General features: G+C 40.3%; 3 protein-coding genes across 4 annotated transcripts in view; 2 read left to right on the top strand and 1 right to left on the bottom strand.

Moving 5' to 3' along the window:
- dlgap1b (discs, large (Drosophila) homolog-associated protein 1b) overlaps positions 1-2,832 on the top strand; it is a 98,234-nt gene extending 95,402 nt beyond the window's left edge. Inside the window, exon 12 of one of the 2 annotated variants that reach the window (XM_026292625.1) lies at positions 139-2,832. In XM_026292625.1, coding sequence (XP_026148410.1) covers positions 139-354 — 216 coding nt within the window. In that variant the 3' untranslated portion in view covers positions 355-2,832. Of the gene's footprint in view, positions 1-131 lie in introns of both variants that reach the window. The other variant, XM_026292626.1, reaches the window with a different exon arrangement.
- A 1,268-nt stretch (positions 2,833-4,100) lies between these two features.
- Positions 4,101-12,368, bottom strand: tgif1 (TGFB-induced factor homeobox 1). The gene is made up of 3 exons (XM_026292636.2): positions 11,976-12,368; positions 9,971-10,200; positions 4,101-5,680 (listed from the first exon to the last, which is right to left on the bottom strand). The coding sequence occupies exons 1-3, from the start codon at positions 11,989-11,991 to the stop codon at positions 5,045-5,047; spliced, it is 882 nt and encodes a 293-aa protein (XP_026148421.1). The 5' UTR covers positions 11,992-12,368; the 3' UTR covers positions 4,101-5,044.
- A 2,416-nt stretch (positions 12,369-14,784) lies between these two features.
- Positions 14,785-17,043, top strand: otud1 (OTU deubiquitinase 1). Its single transcript, XM_026291725.1, has 2 exons — positions 14,785-14,898; positions 14,998-17,043. The coding sequence occupies exon 2, from the start codon at positions 15,033-15,035 to the stop codon at positions 16,386-16,388; it is 1,356 nt and encodes a 451-aa protein (XP_026147510.1). The 5' UTR covers positions 14,785-14,898; positions 14,998-15,032; the 3' UTR covers positions 16,389-17,043.
- Positions 17,044-19,035: the final 1,992 nt, after the last annotated feature.

The raw sequence follows: 19,035 nt of genomic DNA, 5'->3' as shown, positions 1-19,035 counted from the left end.
ACTGGCAACAGCTATACTACTCTTTCTAACCCTTTGGAAAACTGGCTACAGTTATGTCACTACTTTGCTGTATTTAGCTGCAGCTTGTCATGAGGAAGCAGTAGTCTGTCATTAAGATTATGTGTCATTCCTGTCCAGGAGAGAAGGATGCCCCCTCCTGTGCCAAAGAAGCCTCAGAAGGGCCAGCCTTCCCTGGCTAGGGACCGCTCACTGGAGAGCTCTGAGCGCCAGCGTCTGGAGGCTCGCAAACGACTGCTAGCTGCCAAACGTGCTGCCTCTGTTCGGCAGAGCTCAGCTACAGATAACACAGAGAGTATTGAGATATATATCCCTGAAGCTCAAACCAGACTATGAGACATACAACATATAACCCCCACACATGCTCAATACTACAGTATGTCCCATATACACAATATCACTGAATGGTAAGGATAGGGTGCTAACATTACATAATCAAATTTTTTGCAGACTTGCCTCACTGTGGGGTCATACACAATGTAAGTTGTTTGACAAAGTATGTACAGTATATTTACAGTGTTTATTTATTTATTTATTAATCCACCCCCTTTCTCATATTCCTTCTCCCAGCTTTGATGTAGCACTCCCTCATTTCCTTATACCTCTACTTGCCCCTCACTCCCAAAGAAGTATCTTATAAATCCCTTTTTAAGTGACCTGATACTACAAAGTAAGCCAGGTGTAGCACTGCAGTGATGCTTCACATTAATGTGTTTCAGAAGCTGAGAATGACAGGAAAACTGGAAGTGAGCATGTTAGTGCCTGAGGCATGTGCGTTTGTATATACTTGCAAACAGAACGATGTATTTGATGTGATCTGTTCAGATCAAATACCTCAAATGAAATGAAGAGGACTATTGACTCACATTTGTATTTATTAAGTTATGTTTTTAATCAAAATCAAATTTTCTCATTCTGAAAAAAAAAACTATAAGCTTACATACACATACACTCAGAAGTTTTTTTGTTCTGTAGAAAGAGCACAAATATAGGTCTTTTCAGTGGCAGGAGGCTGACCTGCAGGAAAGGTCAAGAGGTCACACCGTCCATCTCCAAGTAAGGCAAAGTGGATACTGAGCCAAGACCAGGTTAAAAGGCTCTGAAAAGAGTCGATTTCACTGAAAGAAACAATATGTGCGTGACAGAAAGTGTATATGTATATATGTTTTGATTCAGATGTTTCAATTCAAAAGTGCTTCCTATTTTTCTAGGTCTGAAGGATCCTAGTTGTACTTATTAAGGTAGCAGTATCAACAAACTGTTAAGAAAATGCCCATTTGGTCTCATTTTAAACTGAGCAAAACATGTTTGTATAAAGGAGATATAGCAACGTGCATGCTGACACAAAGTATACGAAATATTTTTATCTAAAACGTTCAGTTCTCTCAAGTATTATGTTCAAGCTTTTCAGTGTTAACTGACTAAGCTAAAATATTGCTATTTGGTATAACACTGGTAGTTGTACTATATTTTATTAGATCATTTTTGGACAAGAAAGGTTTATTGACAGTATTGAGACTAAAAGAAAATGGACTATACTGTATTCTTCTCACTGTGTGTGCACTATCTCTGCCTCCAAATGAAGCAATTATTTGAAGTTCATACAAATAAAATCCAATTTCTAATATCTTGTATTCATTTTAATTAATAAATTAAAAATGAATTCATTTTTAATTTACTAATTAAGAAAACAATGACTGTTTCTTGACATTGTGATTATTATTATGCACTAACAAGGCCCTTATACTGTGTTTCTGTTTTATTTGCTTGTTCTTTAGCATGACTGGCACCTTTTTGTCTTTTCTGTTTTAGTAATCAGCCTTAATTTCTAATATGATAGCTGAGCACAACAGTAGTCTCAGGGGAGGGAGTGTATGTGTATGTGTGTGTCTGTGTGTGTGTGTGTGCGTGTGTGTGTATGGAGAGTGTGAATATATGTGTATGTGCTTTGCCTCTTACTGTATATATAACCCCTGTCACCAGGGTAGGCCATGATGTTAAATAAAGGAAATAGTCACCATGCCATGTTTTAAATGATGTTCCTATTGAACATCTAAGCCCTACTTACTTCAGTGTAACAAGGTATTCCTGTCAGCTACGTGAATGTGTAGACAATCCTGAGCTGCTTTAACGTCACTTTGTTTTTGTTTTGGTAACAGGATAGCAGGATTTTTGGTGTGTGTGTGTTCAATTATCTGCATTGATCTGACAAAGTTTTGTGCCATTGGATGATTATAGGTAAGCATATGTTCCTGCTATTTGTCCCTTTTGAATGCTAAATGAAGATTTTATTGAGAGATGTTTATTTGTGAAGGAACTCAAGTGAAGTAATTATACTGTATAATTTGCATTTCATTTAGCTGGTCATGATTTTATATCAAGTGTATAAAAGTAACGATAGTTGACAATTAATGCCATTTTATGTAGATGAAGGTCTTTTTTGGTATTTTTTACTTTGGAACTTGTATTGGAATTGAACTGTCAAATAACTGACTTGTTATTTAAGTTGATTATATAAACATATCAATATTATGCTCCTGGTATAGCAGGAAGTTAGAAACCAGTTGACCGCTAAGCTCAAGACACTACAGCAATCTTGGCAATTCTCAATTATACTGTAGTTATATTAACTTAAAACATTCAAACAAACATTTGTACATAAATAAATGTTTCCCTATGTAAATGTTCTAAAACATCCAATCAAATAACAAACTAAGCAGCTATACATTTTGTAATTAATGTTATTACACTGTTGATGTTATGGCACGTGTATGAGCTCTTATCATCATTAAAAAATATATATTATTGCTGTTATTGTGACCACCATGTTTATTTCTTCTCCATTTCTACATGTGCTTTCAATTGGAATATAATTAAACAAATTATAAGGCAAGCATGGTGTGTTTTAAGGCATTTTCCCTTCCGCAGGGCAGGTCCCCATAATTAGAAAGCACTTGGCTTAGCCTTGACACTCGTGTAAATGCAGTTTCTGGTGATTTGTCATTCACACATCAGTCATGGTGAGGGGAGGCATGCTGACCTGAGTGCTCAGAGTTCAGCAGTGGGGGAGGAGAAAGAGGGCATAGCAGAAGTTGTATTTGTATAACACCTATTGATATAAGCTGTTGTTAAGTCTAGCCTTCACATACCCTACCATGGTGGTCTTCAAGTACCTTATGTATGCATTGAGGTCTGTTTAAACCATTATTAGTGATGACATCTGACTGAACCCAATATCCACCACATGAGCAGTAACTGCCCTTCTAAGTATTATGTTGTACATTTCATAATGCATTCATTATGTTTAGTATTTTAAGTAGCATTTTATTGCTATATTGTGTCAATAAGATTGTGTAATAATTTTATATACCACTATAATCTAATATGATGCCACACTTAGATTATGTTTGTAGATTGACGTTGTGTAGATAGTAACTATAGCTGTGAATAAATGTTGTGATATAAATAATATAACATTTCCCCCTACCATGTAGCTGAGCAGAAACTGATGTATAGTATAAAGTGCTATGAAATGGAAATACTCTTGTAGCTCAAATTAGTAGCCTATTGAAGGTCAGCACTTGGATAAATATACTAGGCAGTTTTCTCTGTTGGCCTCCTGTTGAGGATTTAAAGTAGATTGTGGCAGGACCAGGAGGCAACAGCTGTCCTCCTGGCCTTAAACGAAGAAGCATATTCAGTTGTAAGCTGTGTTGCACTGACTCAACTGTGATGCACACATAAAACCCTGTTGGCAAGGAACTGTTGACGTCTGCTGTTTGCCTGCGTTAATTTATGCAGGATTATGCTAATTGGTAGGAGCAGTAGTAAACCTATCACACACAGGAATGTCTCTGAATGCCAGAAGCCTGTGCAAGGACATGGACATCTTAATACTCCTGTCCTCTAGTACGCCATGTTTTTTTTTTTTACTGAACATTCTGACTCAATACATTCTCCCTAAGGGGTTAATGTAGTAATCTTCACAAAGTTTAGGAGGTTTTTTTAAGGATACAGCCTTTAAAAAATGTGTGTCATAAGTGATCTGAATAACCTGTAAAATGGGAAATAAGAGTCATCCATTCTGAGATGTAAAAAACAAAACTTTAATTGAATCCCATGTGACCTCTACTTGCCACAAACATTGCACAGTATAAAAAGAAATCACATCATTGGGTATCATGTCATATTAACTATATACATATCTATTATACATAAAAATGCTTTTTGGTGATTTTTGTCAGGTTGTACAACAGGAAACGCAGACATCTGTAGTGTATCATATTCCAGTCCACTGGCCATCATTTTTGCTGAGTGATACGACAAAGGCTCAGTCTAAGAACCTGCTACATTGGTCACTTGAAATATCCCTTGGTGGGAAACAAAGAAGAAACAAAAAAAGTTTTTAAAAAAGCATAGTTTTTTCTTTTAAAGTAGCTAAGAAGTAAATTACAATCAAAACTATACTTATGAAAATGTATCATTTACAACAGTAGTGAATAATTTTGTTATAGATGCCAAGAACAAAGCATGTGTAAGACACTGAGATGATCTCCATCTACCTTTAGTGTGCAAACAAACAAGGCAGACAAATCACAACTTGATCTCTGAAATGTAAAACAGAAGTCGTGTGTGGATGTGATCAGTCCATCTGATTGATCTATGAAGGAGGGCTGTTTCTAGCTCTTGATCAAAAATGGTATACAGTAAAATGGAAAGACTTAAGACAGGCAGCATTGCTTTGATAAGATTTTTGGTCCCAGTGTGCAAAAAAGATACACATGTAGATACATACGCATGTATATGAAATGAATAAACAACTTACAGCCAAGGCACCTCAAAACTGTTTTTTTTTAATTAAAAAAAAAACACATCATCAATTTGATTGGTATCCCAAAAATAGAAATGATCAGGCTTTCATGTGGATTTGTTCTCTTTGATGTGCAGACAAGTCACTGAAATCAGGAGTTCCATAATTGAGACACAAAGTCAGTCTCTATTTCCTCCTCTTCTGTCATTTCTCCTTCTAGGAGACCATCTGTTTGGCTTGCAGCTCCATCTCTGCAGCCCGTTTAAGGGCTACGTCCACGAGGAGCTGGAAGCCACTGAAGTCTTGTGTGAGGTCTGGAGGGGTGGGGGGAGGAGTGTTGAACAGCCCGCTGCGGGGGCTCAGGTTGCCCTCCATGCTGGTGCTGCTGAGAATGGTGTTAGTAGTGGGTGGCTGGCTGCCTGACCCTTCATCCCAGCATCTGAGCAGTGCTTGAGCAGACTGTACCAGCTCAGCTGCCCTGTCACAATTCATTCCTGGCCCAGGGGGATGGGAGGATGTCGGACTGGTGTGACAAATGACAGAAGGACGGGTGGGCACGAGGCCTGTAGCAGGGGATGAGGAGGTTGGAGAGGGCATGGAGAGGGACACTGCCTTTCTCAGGACACCAGACATGGCAGGTTCAAAATTAGAGGGGTGGAGAACACGTTTATCATAGTTCTCTTCTGTACCTGCAGTAGGACTGCTGTGTTTTGGGGACTGGGAGCTGTCAGAGAAACTGTCACCAGCCTTACTACCTTTTCTGGATATGGTGAACTGGTTGGGGTCTTTGCCATCTTTTCTCAGCATTTCTGGAAGAAGTCGTCGCCGTGCGTTAATGAACCAGTTGCACACCTGGAAAACACAATAACAAAAATCCATGCTCTGAGAAAGCTGCATGACATGGCTGACTTAGGTAGGTATGTAGGTAGCTTATGTTGTGTCTTGCAATTCAAAAGAAAATCTGCTGGTGCACCCCAGGTGCAGTATTCACCTGAGTTTTCAATAGATCAAATCAAAATGAAAGGGTAAACACCACCCATCACACACACCAAAATTTCCACACCATTTATTATTTAAGCACTATAGAAAATGAGAAGCTAACCAAAAACATTCATCCAAAAGTGCAGGAAAAAGCAGGACTCTTCCGTATTAACAATAACGCCAATAATTACATGCTTTCACAGGCATATTTCGGGGTGATCTCATGACGAAGCCAGCGAGCAAGCAAGGAAAAAAGAGAATCATTGCTATTGTGAGCAGGCAGAGAGCTCCTCATAGTGCAAGTTTGCTGTACTGGACAGTTTGGTTTGGGACTCCAGCTGCATGTGTGAATACGGAAATGTAAGTAAATGTCCATACTGTGTGAGTTAGCTATGAGGTTGCTAATTTTGCATCCTAGCCTAATGTTAAGCATGTCATTCATTGCTCTGTCATATCTACTGTGTTATGCTACAGTGCATTTATAGAGATGTGAACCTGTTTAAGCTGATGAAGGCAGGTGTGTGTAACCTAGGTTAATGTACAGGGTCGCACTTCATGTGCAGTCCCTGTTGAGCATGTTAGGAGCAAAGGCCAAGTTAAGTTGGAGTGTGGACCTCATGTGGACACATTACTCAGAAAGCTACCTCATGGACCTCAGATATAGCTTCAAGAGATACAGTATGTCCATCCACCTCACATCTCCATTCCCACTCTATTGGACTTGTCTGGATGGCCGGAATATGAGCTGCAGGTGCAAGAGGACAATGTTCTTCCAAGTCATCCTAAACAACATTGTCTAATTTAATGAAAAAATAAATACAGACATACTAAGGGAGGGCACCTTGGTTTTCCTGGGCATCGAGAACCCAGCAATAAATCTACTCAGGTGCAGGCTCTGCAAAATCACAGCACAGAGGAGAAGTCAAACACATATTGCCCTTATTATAATAATGCTACTCACCTTCTGAATCACATTCTAATCATTCTAATTTCAAGCAGTTGAGAACAAAAGGTGAACTGGATAAGAAACTGCAACAGATGTTGACATTGTGTCAGGGGCCAATAGGCCGCTAAATGTACAGTGAACCCCTCTGCAAGAGTTGTAACAAAAAGCATTGTGGGTTTCACCATTTTGTCAATGAGAGTTCAGAAAGCTCTAGATACTTGACTACATCTGAAGAGCCCAGCCCTGTGAACTCAAGCAGTGAGACACTATACATCAATCTCCCCAATAATGGGAGGACCGTGTTTTTCAGTCAGCCAGGTTCCTTTAAGGAGTGGAGACAAGTTCCTTGAAGCGTATGATGTTAGAAGATAGGAGTAGACCATCTTCCATCAATCGTGTGGCATCCTGACAGCTTGGACTTGATGGAAAGCCATAATAATGGAGTCTTTGCAGTTAGGCAAGATTTACAAGTCCTTATATGAGAGGCTGTTTCCTTTTCCATATCGCCTGTGGCAATCCATCCCATGCTTTTACTTGGGACTGACTACCCTGATCTAATCACCCCCATTGCACCTGTGTGCCTTGGTCATCCTGGGGGTTCTTCAGCCATGAACACATGCCTCATTTGGACTTTTTAGGGATCTCCTGGGGGACTCAACTGCAGCTCTTCCATTCTGTATTCATATTTAATAACCCCTGGGGTGAGCTTCATGCTCAGGTGGAAAGACTATGTCAAACTGACATCATTACTTACTGGAATGAAAAGCTTGTCACAAAATCCAGGAAAGATTAGGAGGCCATCAACCTGCTCCAAAAGAGAACTGTGAGAGTCGATATCAGTCTGATTGAGAGGTATGCGGTGGCACACTTAAGACTTCAAGCTAAGCCTCGCCTGACTATCCCACAAGAGGTAGCTTTGCCCCAACTGGAGAAAAGGGTTGAGAAGAATCCAGGACTTTCTGCTGTCTGCCAGGTGGAAATTGCACTTAATATGGTCCCTAACCAAGTTGAGGATTTGACAGAGACATGACATTCCTAATCATCTTCAGCTGTATTTCCATATCTCTTTCCCATGCCAAGGACATTGCCTAAATGAGCTGCCACTACCAGGCCTGATTTTAGGCCCCATGCAGCTGACTGTCCTTGGTTCCAGGATTCTGTAACAGTAGACATCTGGGGAATTTTCTTACGTTATTGTGACAACAAATCTGTGAATGGCAGGTCCACCTCTTCCGAACATGCAGCCCATGTTGTGCATGTTTGCCCTGCAGATGCACATTTTTGATCATAATCAGCCAGGGGGAGGATGTCATTGATTGCATCAAAATAACTGTCAATGCTGACAAATCTACATTCACATTTGCTCAACAATATGTGCGCACTTTTAAGAGGGTTCAAACCATAGCAGTGTGCTTCCATTCTCAGCAGAGTTATCAGCCACTTACCTCCAGATTCAATGGCATCCAGTTGTGAACTGTGGCTCAGCTATGATAATACAAACTAGGAGTCCACCCTTGGACTGCACTGGCACTGCCAGACTGCGAAGTGTCATTCGACCACCTACTCAGTAGTCAAAATGCAGAATATCTTGACCACTATCTATGACCACCCTGTACTTTTGCTACATCATTCCATTCACAACTAGAGGTAAAGTACTGGTGCAATGCTTATGAACCAAATCAGGGAAATGGGATAACCCTGAACTACCAAAGAATACTGGAACTGTGCACTGCCCTCACATATGCTCCACTGGCAAAGTTCTTGAAGGTAGAAGTAACCCCAACAGCCACACCACGTTGTAGTCGGACTCCACCAGTGTTCTTACCTGGATAAGTTCAGAATCCTGCATTTTTTAAATTTTTGTGGGAATCCAGGTGGAGAAATTCATCATCGCACAGAGATCAAGACCTGGTGGTATGCGCCATCAAAGGAAAATCAGGTGGCAGGAGCATTAGAGAGTTATTAGGGACCAACAAGTGGAGTCAGCTATGTCCTCCTCCAGCCCCCCAAATGAACTTGAACTTGAGGAAATCCATCTTCTGTGATATAACAAACCCATTTCACCCATTGCCAAACCCCAACCTCACTAATTTCATGAAAGCTTGCCGACTTCAGCAGGTACCTCACTCCAGTGGTCCACTGACAACATCAAGGTGGCAGAAATGTCAGCATTTTAACAGGCCCAATTAGACACCCCCTCCCAAGACTACTCCCACTCTACCCTAAGTTCAACCCTGCTACACAGTTGATCCGAGGTGGAGGCAGGCTCAGAGCCACTGAGAGCTTGGTTCAAGATGCCATGTACCCTATAGTTCTTGCCCCGCGTCACCAAGTTGCCAAAATAGTCATCAGAGATTATGACCACAGACTGCATGACCATGGATCAGAGAGCGTGTTTGCAGAGTTAAGGAGGTAATTCTGGATTCTAAAAATATTTGAAGCAAATTGTAGGTAACAGTGGAAGTGAACTGATAATTACTGATACAGGTAATTACTCTGTAATAAACAAACACTGAAGACAACATACTATGTTATAGTAGGTGTATCAGTTTATTACTGTAGATTTATTGTGTTGTATTTATTGCGTACGCTTGCTGTGTATTTCAGAAAACCACACACACCCATTAATACAACTGGGAATGACCAAGTCCCTTTTTTATGACCCCTCACCTAAGTGGTGTGCCAGTAGCAGTGCTGACCAGTTCGGCACAGAATTTAGTACTGAGCTAACTTTCAAAAAGTTTAGTTAGGACCCCTTAATCCTGTATTTAAAAGAAATTTTAATTAAAAAAAATATCTTCTTTGTCACAGAGGTCATCCTTCTCCCTTTTCCTCAGTCCTCCAGGCTAGTTGTAACTGGCTCAGGAAGGCTTGTTGCTTTAACTATGTAAATGACTCTGCATTGTTCCCAGACAGCTGGGATGGAAAGGGGCTGGAGGGAGGGAAATTCCTGTCCAAGTGCCTCAGCCAAGCCCACAGCACACAGGGAGTGAGTTTACTCACGTTCTCTCAGACTTTAATGTTGCAACATCAAGCTGGTTTGAATGACCTTCAATTCACTGTTTGTGTGTCATGTTTTGTTTGCCATCTAGACAGGAAGTGATTAAATCAAACTAATACTTGCTTCCTCTGTACTTTTACAGCGGTGTTTATGCTCTAAGAGAACTGGTAGGAAACAATTAGGCAATCATTTTCTGACATATGTGTGTCCATACCTGCAGTGTGGAAAGCTGAGTCTGCTTGGACAGGAGGGCTTTCTCCTGTTCAGAGGGGTAAGCATTGTAACGGTGCTCATACAACCATTCCCTGAGGATCTGAACCGACTCCTTAGGCAAATTCCCTCGCCGTTTCCTCTTCCCATTGCTCCCTGCGCTGGAAGACAGATCCAGAGGAGCATCTGCGCTGTCATCGTCATCTGTCTCACTCCCTGACAGCATCATCAAACCTGCACAATTGAACGTAAGTGAGGAAAATAAAGAGAGCATGTGATAAAAGGGCATGGGAGAATATGTATCCTGTTATGTTAGTCACCCTTTTGTTAGTCTCTGTTGCAGCCATTTGCCAAACTCCAGCTTGCTGGGAGGCGGATAATGTGTCAGACGCAAGCTGTCAAATTCAGCCATGTGATTCACATAAGGAGGGTGTAAGCAACAGAAAGGAGCTAGGGAGGGATGGAGGGGAGGACATTACAAAAGCTTGTCTGATGCTGTGTCAGTTATAAAACCTGCCTCAACAAATACAAGTTAGGTCTATTGCACAGGCTGAGAGCACACCGTGCATGCTGGGACAGATAAAGTACACCAAACTGACCACAAGATCGCTGTATAAAGGGAAATCATGTTTTGAATAACAGAAGCTGTGTATTTGCAAAGATTATAGCATTGCAATCTTTTTTTTTTTTTAAATATTTTAAATATAGCACTTTAGACGCATATAATTTAAATCATGATCAAACAGGATTTGGGCCTTTAGATTTCCCTGAATGTCAGTTGTGCTGCACAGATGAAAATCCCTACTTATAAACTTAAAAACCTATGTTGATTTCTTGTTTTTCTGGTCTGGAATTAGTCTGTCTTCAGGTAATTATGATATAAAATAGTATAGACAGTATGGTGAAACTGATACCTATCATTTGATCTTTTAATGAAGTATAAAGAAACACGTTTTTTAACCAAACAGTGACATCTGATCATATGATGAAGTACAGCAGCTAAAATGCTGAGCCCTGTGCAGTTCAGGTCTTGGGCAAACTAGTGGGAAATGAATAAGAAAGTTCCCAGATCTAAGCGGCCAACAGGATGAGGTAATTACGTAGGCTAGAGAAAGGCGGGGGGGGGGGGGACCTGTTGCAAATCTATGTCTCCAGACTAAACAAAAGAATCTGGGGCTGCATGGTTCTTTGTATGCAATTCAAAAGTTTCTGCGCGCAAACAGCGACTTCTCCATTAACACCAGTGTCACCAAAACACCACAGTACACAGAAAAGACGCTTTAAGCTCAAGGAAACACTGTTTTTTTAAAAGTTGAAACAACTTGTAAGGCGGTTTCTATTGTGTGTGTGTCCGCGCTGCACCACGAGGTCCATGAATGTAACAAGGCAAGCAACTTCCCACAATGAGGTCAGAGTGATCATTAGCCTACTTTTGGATTTAGATACAATTTAAAGCTTTACTCCTGGTGGTACACAACCACAAACCATAGCCTACAAATAAAGCCTATATCTTTTTAAAGCATGCACGTCGTGAAATCGTAAGGATTCAAACTCCAGTTCACAATAGTCGCCAAACTTTTAACTTGTGCCATCACTTTTTAGTCGAATACAAATACAAATACAAATGCAGCCTGTGGTTTATCACTCAAATAACTTTTTTAGTCAGATTAAAGGGGAAATTAATACATTTTGACTTCTTACATTAGCTGTAAAGTTCTGTTGGCCTACAGCCTCATTATACACGGGGACAACAAAAACAATACATTCGTGTGTTTTTTTCTCAACGCCTGAATAAAATCCAGAAATCCTCAATAAATAGCAAAGCAGGTTAGGGGTGTAGGGACTACTGACACGGCAACTACACGAAGAAGAAAAAACAAACCCTGTCATGCTTGGAAATGAAACAATAGACTGCTGGGTTTGTCTTTGAGGGAAAATCGCTCTGTACGTTGTCTCTGGTTACCTAAAACCGATTTTGACAGATTTTTAACCAAAGGCATCCGACCTACCTTTTTTCGCCTTCATCTCTGTCGAAAAATGCCCACTTTTTCCTCCTCAAGCGGAAAAGAGAAATTAGTCTTGTGTCAGTGCGTTTTTTTTTTTCTGTCCAGATATCCTCAGACTATTCCTAAATCCTTCTTAATCGAAACTCGGTGGGGTTTTTCCCTCCTTTTTTTTTTTTTTGTTTTGTTTTGTTTTTCTCTTGTCGTCCTGGTTTGGAGACTTGATGGGGGTTACCTGAGATCCCTGCGTCCCTTCGGCTCAAAGCCCTTTTCTCATTGACTGTTTGATCCTGAAACTGGGTGACAGCTATCTTTGACAGCTGCGTGACTCAACGCACAGAGATCCTCCCACAGTGGGGGCAGAGGAAAAATCTCTGACATCAGCATGGCTTGTTCCACTGACATGTATATACGGTCTCGTTAGGCTTTTAGTGCTACAGACCCCAACAAATCCTCACATCGACTATTTGTCAAGTGATGAAGCAGAGAAAAGCGTTGATTTAGGCTGAGAGTCAGAATGACAACAACAAAACAACAAGAACAACAACAAGGGGCTGGCGGACAGCACTGCGGACCGCGTGGTAACATCCTCCACAAACGATCCACACAAAAACAACACAATGTTTTTGTGAAAAAGAAAAAAAAAGTTAGACGTGTGATACTTTTGTGTCTTTTTGTGTCGCTTTCATATTATTATATTTGTAAATCACAACACTTTAGTCTCAGTCGCGTTCAGTAATATTCATATATGCGTTTATTTAAAAGGTAACGCGTGGTACTGTTGTGTATTTTTTTCAAATTCATTGTATGACAATAGCAAAAATAAATCATTATATTTATGATGCTTTGTTTAGCTACAGTCCCATGTTGTCGCGATAGTAAGGCCTATAGCTCATTTTTATGCCCCTGAATAGAGGCATGGTGATTTGTGTAGTAGCCTATTTGACTCATTTTCTTTTCTGTATCATCATTATTTCAACCATCTCTGTGTTTTGTCGCGAGAATGAAGAAATGTGAAAAAAAAATTGTAGCCTAGTAGGCTATCCTTAATGTGAGTGTGACTGGGGGATTGTGAGCCAGTCGTGTACCAGATGGAGGTTAGTGCACCAGTTCAGGCTACTAAAGACAACAGTAGGCTACGGCGAAGGAAACGATCAATGCCTTCATTTGTATGCGGCTCACAATCTTGCAACAGCTGCTACAGCACCATCTCCGTACATGCATTTGTTCCTGGCAGGCTCTACCTCTTCCGCTGAAGCCATATGTCGCCTCCGTGTGTATGCATGTGGTACTGAAGGCTACTTGAACGCACCATAAAAGATCACAATGAAGATCCTCGGTTTCCCTCTGGTGATGGATATAGGATACTGCTGTTTATGACAAAATAGCCATCTTTTATGATTTACAGGAAGGCCCCATGTCAGGAGAAATAATATGTATCTATAATATAATATATATTTGTATGATAAATTGTTTAAACGTTAAATCATCAGTGAGCAAAGGGTAATTAACAGTCAGGATAACAATCCCAAACAGTGCTATATATCCCAACATTTGATTTCAGTTGTAGAAAGAATCGCACAAGTATGTTGAGCTGCTGAATGACTAAAACATTTAGATCAAATTTAAGGAAATAAATAAAGTCAAGTCATAATAAACCAAAGGAATTCATGATTATTTATCTCCCAATGTTTATTTATGTTTATTTTTTTAAGTCAGTACAGGAGATAAACTATACCATTTTTATAACTGCTGTATCATTGAGATAACTGCAGACTTTTGACCAGTAGTGTGTGTGTGTGTGTGTGTGTGTGTGTGTGTGTGTGAGACAATGTCATTCAAAGTTCAAATGAGCATCCTCCTACAGAAGTAGTACCATGAATTCACCATGAATTTCCCCCCCAGCTGTCCTAACCAAAACTGATCTGAGGTAGTTACAATAAGCACACACATTCTTTGCAAACACAAGCAGTGTGACAGAAGCTCAGTCAGTGGCTTACAAATAGATATATGAGCAAGTTAGGGAGGATGCAGGAGCTTACTCCTGCCAGTAAGTCAGTGTCAGCCAATTTCATAGCATAATAATAATAATAATAATAATAATAACCTACTGGTGTGATCATAACGTGTTTAGTCATAGTAGTGCATTTTATTTGGTGAAATTTGTTGCTTTTTAATTTTGTTTTCTTTATTTTTTTGTTAAATTATAGTAGTAAATTCAACTCAATTTTCCCAAGGCACTGAGATATTTTTATAGGCCTAATGTAACATGGATGTAGCCTACATCTGAAAGATGGTGTGTTCAGAAAATTGTATAGGAAATAACTTCAGTCACAGCTAAGAGTGACTAAGTAGTAAAAGTTCTGGTCTATTTTTACTGTTCACTAAGTAAAGTTAGCCATTTGACTGAATCTTTGTCATTTACCGATTTATGGGAAAAGGAGTTCAGATCAGTGTTATAAGAAGAGCTGCATCAGGCCATAACACAGCGAGATTGATACTGGAAAACAGAAGGTTGTACTTTCAAAGTAAAACAATAATATAATTATAATTATATTATATATAATAACTCTTCCACATGTTGCCATTCTTTTATAATATAGGAGATTCCTGCATATACTCAGGATATTTGTTTTTTTAATTAATTACTCTGAACACTGTGCTTTGTGATCATAGGTTTTATTTTAGCTGAATAGAAATAAGAGTTATCCAAAGGTCACAGCTTAATGTGAGTACAAAAAAAAAAGTCATGTTCGTAAATAATAATTTTATTTTGAATGTATTAAACGGAAGCGGCGTGTTTTCCTCCGTCTCCCTTGACTTGCACAGAGTCCTGTTACAATCAGGAGTCTAAAATTAGGGAGGCACCCCATTGCAAGTGACGCAAGAGGACTGAAGTGGACAGTCTGGTCATTTCTGTGTGTCAGAGGTAAGAGGACTCAGGGCCATGGAAACGCTCCCTACTACTTTGCTGTTGTTGATGACATGCAGAGTATTTTTAGCTGCTGTTATCATTTTTCCGTAACAGCTCGGCGGTGGCGTTCAGTATAAAGGGCCGTCAAAATGCAGTTGTTCAGCAGTGCGCTGACACACTACCCGAGGTCGGCTCGCAAAGTTACCATAACTTTATCGAGCGGATCTGAGCGTTTGAACGGGACACCACCACGGTCCACCGACGCTGGGAAACCGGGGTTTACACAGACAGACGCAACTTCAACATCCAGCGGGTGTCCCGTGAAAGAGACTGCTTCTTCCGTAAACATGCCTGCCTTTTCGTGTCACGACGCTTCATCTATGAGGCCGATTTACTTCACGTCGACTGCTGAAATATTAATCCGCAGACCCGATGGAGTGGAGCGGACGGTTCCTGTCCACATCATGAGGGAGTCCAAAGCCAAACCACCCTCTACTAACTTATATAATGGAGAAAGTATCCTGTACAATGACTGTGACTCTGATGCCATACTGGATTTGATAGATCATCTGAGTAATGGGACAGACGAGCTTTTCCCTGCCTGCCCAGATGTGGATGGAAATCACAGTTTAAACAGTGACAACATCTGTGGACTCAGAATTGAAAAGTACAAAAGGCTGGTGGAAAATTCAAGTGAGGATGATACAGTTTCAGTGTCTAATGCCCCGTTTAGAAGCAACGGGTGGCCTGAGGAGCCAGTTTCCTCAAGGGCAGTTCAAACTGAAGACCTCATAAATGATGATTTTAGTGGCCTGAGCAGGAGAAAAGCTGAGCCAGAGTCCGATGTGAGACAGGGCTTTGAGCTCAGTGTTCTGAACGAGTGTCCGCCCCAGAAGTCCCAAATGAGTGGGGCTATTAATGATAAAGTTACCCGGTACCTGGCTGAAGTAGAGAAACAAAACAAATACCTTCAGGAGAGGCACAAGTACAGGTATCACATCATCCCAGATGGGAACTGTCTGTACAGAGCTGTGTGCAAAGCCATGTACGGGGACCAGACCAGGCACGGGGAGCTGAGGGAGCAGACGGTGCACCATATCGCTGACTACTTGGATGAGTTCAGCCCTATCATTGAAGGGGATGTTGGGGAGTTCCTGATCAATGCAGCACAGGATGGAGCATGGGCTGGGTACCCTGAACTTCTTGCCATGAGCCAGATGCTGAATGTCAACATACATCTGACAACAGGGGGCAGCTTGGAGAGCCCCACTGTCTCTACCATGGTGCACTATCTTGGGGAAGAAGATACTTCCAGACCATCTATATGGCTTAGTTGGCTCAGCAATGGCCACTATGACGTCCTTTTGGATGGGTGTTTCTCCAACCCAGAGTATGAAGACTGGTGCAGACATTCGCAGATGCAGAGGAAAAGAGATGAGGAACTGGCAAAGACAATGGCAGCCTCATTATCTAAAATGTACATCAAGGAAAATGGATCTGGTTGAGAATTAAAAGATCCACGCTGTTAACATAAGAGAGACTGTGTGCTGAATTTGCTTGGTTTTTACGTTTTTGAAATGTTTTATAAGATTTATACTGTGAGAGAAAAGAAGTGCAGTGCACATTGTTTGTTTTCGTATATGTGAACATTAACCAAATTAGTGGCAGTTGTCTCTGAAAGTGTTTGAAAGTGTGTGTGAGCCTGTTCCTCTTACGTTTTGGTAATGTTTAGAATACATTCATTCTGTTTCTGAACATGTAAGTGTTTTGGGGGTGGTATTTATTTGCCTTTTATTGGAATACTGGTTCTTTTTCTACAATACCTATGACATATATATATATATTTCTGCCATTTTGGTTTTCATGTTTATCATTTAGCTACATTGTTTAATATCTGTTTTGCACAAAAATCCTATAGTTCCTATAGTTCATACTTTGATTTGTGTCTGTGACAATAGTTCACTGGTTATTGTTTCTTCTATTCCATTTCTTTTTAAGAATATTATAAAATGGTTTTAAAAATGCAATGAGTTCACATTTTTATTCAGTGCAAATTGATTGTCAGTTTCCAGAAATGTTTCCATATAACGTGTTATCCAGTATCACTGTGATAATATCTGTCTTGTCAGCTGGGGTACAAAATAAATATAATATATTGAATTGCATGAAGTCAGGGCAGATGATGTGTGAAATGTGCTGCACTCATTTCCACCCACCGCTTTCCTAAAGTGAAACAGGATGTCTGGAATTTATTATATGCAGTGACCCTCGAGCCTGCAGACTCCTGTTCAGGTCAAGCTGCAGAGCTCAGTGTGTTACGTGACTCTGGCCTCAGTACACACTCGACAAGAGAACTGTGTTAAAAGTTACGGACGTTGAAAGGCTACACCTGTCAAAGTGTGGTGCAAAGGTGCAATGTCCCTCTAGTTTGTCCATTTGTTCTGCATAGTTTCTAATTTTATTAAATTAACAAGAAGAAACTCATTGCTCACAACCAGCTTATTTAAATGTATGAGTATGAGTTTTATTTTCTTAGTTTGGATTCTGGGTACAGGATTACATAGTTCATTTAATTTTGTGTCATTTTTCTTTTCAGTATTTCATGTAAAGATTCAGACAAACTGTTTAATATGTGTCATATTTTTAATTTGTCTAAAATATGTCCATAATGCCTATCACAGTTAACACATTCTGGATAAAGACCTAATTTATGGAAAAGTTTGTGAGGGAGCAAATTAATTTTCTTAACCTAAAATGCAAAGACTTCGATTAACAATACAGGCAACATTTAACATGTAATTAGCAACAAATTCCATCCATCCATCCATTATCTGTACCTGCTTATTCCTAACCAGGGTCACAGGGATCTGCTGGAGCCTATCCCAGCTCACTTTGGGTGAAAGGCAGGGGTCCACCCTGGACAGGTCACCAGTCCATCACAGGGCCACATAGAGACAAACAACCTCACACACTCACACTCACTCCTATGGGCAATTTAGAGTCACCAATCAACCTGACATACATGTTTTTGGACTGTGGGAGGAAACCAGAGTACCTGGAGAAAACCCACACAAGCACAGGGAGAACATGCAAACTCCACACACAAAGGCCCCTGATGGGTTGCGAACCCGGGACCTTCTTGCTAGGAACAAATTCAACTATATAATGATAAAGTTTAATGTAACTGGTAACACTGTGCCAAGAATTCAGCTCTGTTGTGGTCTCTGGGGTTCCTATCATTTTGACCCATCATCCCAAGATAACATGACTGAGTTGTGAGTTTTTCTTCTCAGATTGTTTGTTTCAATAACCTTTTTGGGTTTTGGAAAACAGAAATGTACAATATAAATTTTTTTTCTTATTTGCTCCTTGGTTACTTAGTTTGTCACTTCTTGTAAGAGTACATAGCCCATGGTAGCTGTATTGGATTGCACTTATTTAATGATAATTTGTGCATCCCCACTTTCTAAGATACCAGGCTACCAGAAACATTACACTTTTTGCCCATTAGATGGCATTGCAGCATGTGAGATGTGCTGAAAAAGTTACTGTTAAAAAAGGAATTTTGTGTCAAACTGATTACAATAGATTATCAGACACACTTCACTGAATTACAAAACACAACTTTTCAGCGTTAGTAATGGATGATAAGTAGACGTGGTTGGATTGAGCACAACACAAACATTGAAATTTATTATATAGAAGATTTTCTGGACAGTAGACTGATTAAAATCAGACAACTGTTTCATCTTCCTGATTAACCAACTGAAACTGGTACAAGACTCCACGATAATCCTGTAACATCAACACAACTTCCTGCTTTAACTTATTTGTTTCTTTGTTGTGCATCTTTTCCCTGAAGCTTTATAGTGACGTAATCTAGTCGTCATGTGGACACCAGGAAGAATGGTTTTGATATTTTTCAGTGCCTGAGGAGGGAACTGCTCCTCCCTGCTGTGTGTGAAGAATGAACTAAAGGCTCCAGAGAAGAGGATAGGTGAAAGTGGACCGAGTGGGGTGCTTCACCGCAGTACTGGCACACAGTCAGCACACAGACACAGAGGTATGGCGTTACATCAATGTCAAAACTAGAGGGTACAAAAACACAGGGTATAAAATATGGACCTGCTTGCTTTAACACTTCAACAGCGC

This window comes from Mastacembelus armatus, chromosome 20 (genome assembly GCF_900324485.2).
Source record: "Mastacembelus armatus chromosome 20, fMasArm1.2, whole genome shotgun sequence".
Lineage (NCBI taxonomy): Eukaryota > Metazoa > Chordata > Actinopteri > Synbranchiformes > Mastacembelidae > Mastacembelus > Mastacembelus armatus.
This window is presented reverse-complemented; position numbering and strand designations above follow the sequence as displayed.